The sequence below is a fragment of the Patiria miniata genome, unplaced genomic scaffold (genome assembly GCF_015706575.1).
Source record: "Patiria miniata isolate m_02_andy unplaced genomic scaffold, ASM1570657v1 HiC_scaffold_7, whole genome shotgun sequence".
NCBI lineage: Eukaryota > Metazoa > Echinodermata > Asteroidea > Valvatida > Asterinidae > Patiria > Patiria miniata.
In genome coordinates this window covers 35,754,853-35,759,736 of record NW_024037074.1, presented here as the reverse complement: position 1 = coordinate 35,759,736, position 4,884 = coordinate 35,754,853, and the positions used below count along the sequence as shown (strand labels likewise).

Below are 4,884 nucleotides of genomic sequence, written 5' to 3'. Positions count from 1 at the left end.
CCCTAATCGGGACGGGTCAAGCAATGACGGCAGAAAGTCTTAAAAACAGTATGTTTATTTGTCAAATTATAGGCCTATACTGTGAAATCAGGCATTACAAAGATGTCCTTTCTCAAACACAGCGCAGTGGTTCTTTATTTATTTACCGTAATGCGGATGTAACCGTCCAACTTTTCCATTGTTTCAAATAACAAGCTGAATTTGTTATCACAGATTTCAAAAGTCTACATCTTCTGTTTCAAAATGAAACAAATTATTGACGCATTACTTTTCCCCGTCAAACCACATGTTTTTACAGAACACGTTTAGTTACTCTGCAGTGCTAATATTACACCAAAATGTTGTAAATTAACCAGATTCTGTTAAAAAAGGAGATTTACTCGAAAATTGTAATTTGAACATCAAAACTGCTGTAAAACTCAATTACAGTGTGAATCTGGGAAACATTCTTTGTAAAATTACATGCTTTTTTAAACAGAGTATGTTTGTTACTTAATCACAGTAAATGAAGGACAGAACAAGAGAACTACCAAAAAACAATACTCTGATTGAATTACGGTGCTAGGATTCATGTCGAAAATAGAGTAATTAATACTTGCTAAATCACAAAAAAATATAATAATTACTTGTTTACTTACTATCTTAAAATACATTTTTATTTAAAGGTGAAACATCTTCATTTTAGAAAGTAGAAACCTCTCAACTATGTTTAGAAAAACTCTTAAGCACGACTCGGAAACATTTGACGTCGAACCTCAGTACGAAGAAACACGATATGTGAAACTATAACATAGTTTGAGGAATAACACAAAGAATCCGGTACAAATTATATGAAGATGTAATTCTGTTCAAGCCCCAATTTCATTTTGTTTACCATTTTGAGTCCCCATTCATTTTTCTCTTCATAACGCACCATCCGCTAGTAAAAAAAAAAGGATATAGTGCAATATAATTAGATAAGCAAAAATTCATAACGACCCATCCGCTAGTGGAGAAAAGCTATAGTGCATTAAAATGAAATAACAAATATAATTTATTCATTGTCCTAATGCGTCCTTCAGGGGGACAAAAATAAGGTTTTGCATAGATTACGCAAATGCTGATTAATCGTCGTATACTGTGGTTCACAATCTGTACACAACAGCCAACACTGACAGGGCTCGATCTTAAGAACCGAATGGAAATGCAGGCGTTAAGAAAAACACAATTATGCCGTTCGTGTGAACTTTTCGACTTGGTTTACACTCACCGTCGATTTTCTAAATAAACATCTGTTTAACTGCCGCCTTGTTTACATGTTTTAAAACACTGAGTTGTAAACAGAAATTAATCATTGCCTCTCTGTCAGTGGAATCGTATAGGTTCCAAAAAATTGTCATCATGACATCAAAGCGAAATGTTAATCTGCACATCCGTGGAATTGCTTATGGCGTATACTACAGTTGCAATTCTTTCCCACTACTAATGACATTTTTTTTACTTCGAAATATCAGCTACTGTGGAAACAACACTAAAGCGATAATTTCAACAACGCAGGTAACCTACGGTTTATCAAACCATCACACGTCATGTGTATAGTTTTTCATTACATCCTGGATGATTTTGAATGACTTCTTAAAGATGTATTCCCTGTGCTCTTTTCGAGTTTCATCCAGAAAAATAGATTGCTCTTCTAAATAACTATTTTTCTATCGATACAAAAGTTGTTCACTTTTGAATGAGACGTTGACCGAATAAAAAAAACCGCCCACGTTCAATTAGTTATTAAGTAACTTTACAAATCGAATTACATGAACTTGCACTTGCGCCCGATGATATTTCCGTTCTCGCGGGGTAGGCTGGCTTCCGCCTCACAATCAGTATCGATAGTGTACGGAGCGAGAACCAGTCTGCTCGTAAGGCGGCTCTCTTTGTGGCCAAAATAAACCCCCAAAAAACATTTTGTTGTTGTTGGAATGAAACAGATAAGTTGCAAATTTCTTAAGGGAGAGAGAGAAAAGCAATTTAATTTGTTAAAGAGCACGGATGGTACATCTTAAGGTAAATTACTTCAACGGAAAATTGTCATTGAGGTCTCGCTTTATCAATTACATACAAAATGGCATGTATAAAAGTTGTATTAAAAAAGTCATCTTCGTGCCCATTTTGAAGTGCATGTCTGCGTAAATTTACGCCAGGCGGATCTCTGTATTCAGTTGAGACGTATTGGTGGGTTTGATTACAACAACTCTGATGTTGAGAGGGTTGTCAACGCTAGTTCTATTGGTATCAACAAAAGTAGGCGCAGAAAACACAACGCGAACCCACTTCCAACAAGACCTCGCCGTTTTCTTAAAAGTCTCCCGAAACTTGGCGTTCAGGCCGCAATAAATCCATGGGTTACAGGCAGAATTTGCATACAGGAGACAGGTGGTCAGCATCTGAGTGGTGATCATGGGCGTGGACGCACTGGAGTGGATGGAAAATACGTGAGTGAAACAAAACGGGGCCCAGGTGAGACTGTAGATTCCTAGCACGAGGCTGATGGTGGTGGTGGCGCGAAATTTCTCCACCTTCTGGCCTGTGAAACCCTGGGCTATACGGATGACCAGGGCGTGGATGATACTCCGACGCTTACGGACTGCTCGGAAGATGCAGAGGTACAGGAAAACCATGGTAAAGAGGGTAGTGCAAAACACAACGAAGAAGAAAACGAGGTTGAAGGTATTCCCTTCCGGCCAGCAAACGAACTGATGTGGCGAGTACCGGTACTGACCCAGACCCAAGAAGGGCAAGACCGCCACCAAGGCGGCAAGAATCCATATCACGAGAGCGTACTTGAGAACCGTTTCCACGGAGATCAAGTACATGTGTTTGAATGGGTAGGCGATGGCCACGTAACGCTCGTAGCTCAGGGCGAAAAGGGTGAACGAAGACCCCGCGAGACACAGCACGCGGATGAACCCAACAGCCTGACAGAAACCTTCCGAGTTTGAATAATCCCTGGAGTTCTCATTGGTCGATTCGGTGCTGCCGTTGAGGGAAGTATGGACCACGTAAGGGAGAACAAACCCACCGAGTACGAGATCGGGCACCGCCAGGTTGGCCAGGAGAAGGCGGACTGGGGCTCTGAGTTGACAGGCCCGCCCAAGAACCAACAACACCAGAAAATTGCCTGCTACGGTCAAAATCAGGAAAGATGTGTTAAGAAACACAGAGACGGTGACCGCAATTTGCTGATTTTCCTGGTTTGCTTCCATGCTCAGTAGATTGCAGTGTTGCTAAATTCAACACACGACCTGTCTGTGCAGGTACTCGCTTTTAAGTCTCGATGCGTTCTGTTTTGATGGAAGATATTTTACTTCAATCCGATTACGTCAGACACTAGAGTGCATCTTACCAAGCCATCAGCTCCTTCCATAATCCTAACAAGACCTCAGTCTATTATGAAATGCCCCCACGTAGCTAGTGTCCTTTGGAAATGAAAAGATAAAAATATAAATTGGATTTGTTTTACGTCGGCGTTGTCTGTCCTTGCTACTTCGGAGTGACGCGGGGGACGTGTGCGCCCTTCCTAATCGAAAATATAAGCGGAGAAAATTCCGGCATTACCAACTGTGAAAGGATAGCAAGTCAGGTTGTTTAATTCCGTCATTCTTTTGCCGTGAAGCATTGAAAGAAAAGAGTCTGTTATGCGTTTCCTTGGACTCGAATCACCATGGTAACCGCATATTCACAATGTGTAATAAGTCTCATCATGAACACAGTAGATGAGCACGAACTGGGGAATGTTTAGAAGGACAGTTGTATAGTACAGCAGTGTGGTCATTTTATTTGATTTAACACAACATGCAGGTTCGAGCATTCTTTCTCTGTGATGATTTTGATTGTTTGTTTAATGTTGTAAAAGGGTTCGATAGTTTTATGATCCTTTATCCTTACAAAAAATGCGTCTTTGCAGTGGCCTGTGCCAAGACTTTCTAAAGAATCCGTCTTTGTGATTCGATAAAGGGGATTCAATCACTGCACAATGGTTATGGCAGTTGCCATGGCAATTTTGTAATGAATTATGATGACGTATGCGTTTTTTTAACGAGACCTCAACGGGAAAAACATGTTATCTCCCCAGGCTAGTGTATCCTTTCGAATAGCTGATCTTCGCAAGACAAACACGCGCGAATCCTGATTACAATGCCAAAGTACACTTGAACACAAGGAGATGAATTTGTTTCGATGGGAAAACATCAGTTCTTTTTTTTTTCGAAAGCGAGTGAAAAGAGTTACTTACGGTCACCTCGGGATGCTAGGAATTACTGATTGCCCTTTGAATAGCAAAATATAAGATTATGAGGAACAAATACGACAGTGTATTAGGACTTTTCATCCGAAATGACTTAGGCCCTAAGACGTTGCATTTTACGATGCATTGCAAATTCAAACATTTTCAGCTTTTAATATTCGCAGATTATATTGATGTGGTACGACAATTTAACCTTTCAAGCAAAATAACAAAGCTGGCATGACTTATTATACAGAGGAACTTTTTTTTTAGAGTGTACTTTTAATGCCCGGACAGTTTTGTGATTGACTTGCCTTGTCTATGTTCAATAGAGGGCGGCATGCATTAAAACGCGGTTCACGTAGAGCGTCATCACGGGTTAGAAATAAGCTACTTCCTTTGAATTTTGAGGAGATGGGGGAAAGGTATCGGTGTAAATCCGCGGGAGAGCGGTAGGGGTGGGAAAGATGCTTTTCCTTCACCACACTTTGGGATATGGGTGGATCCCGCACAGTTTTATTTGGTGAAAGTTTTCAAGAGTCTCTTCATTATTTCCTGGTTCGTTGCACTTTCTTTCTGAATCTGTCCTTAGTTCAGTTTCTGACGAATTTAGAGGCATCAGCTAA

General features: G+C 40.4%; 1 protein-coding gene across 1 annotated transcript; it reads right to left on the bottom strand.

The window, feature by feature from the left end:
* Window positions 1–2,168: 2,168 nt before the first annotated feature.
* On the bottom strand, window positions 2,169–3,525 carry LOC119745148 (dopamine D2-like receptor). Its single transcript, XM_038221373.1, has one exon. It carries the CDS (start codon window positions 3,237–3,239, stop codon window positions 2,169–2,171), a length of 1,071 nt encoding a protein of 356 aa, XP_038077301.1. The 5' UTR covers window positions 3,240–3,525.
* Between the last annotated feature and the right edge of the window lie 1,359 nt (window positions 3,526–4,884).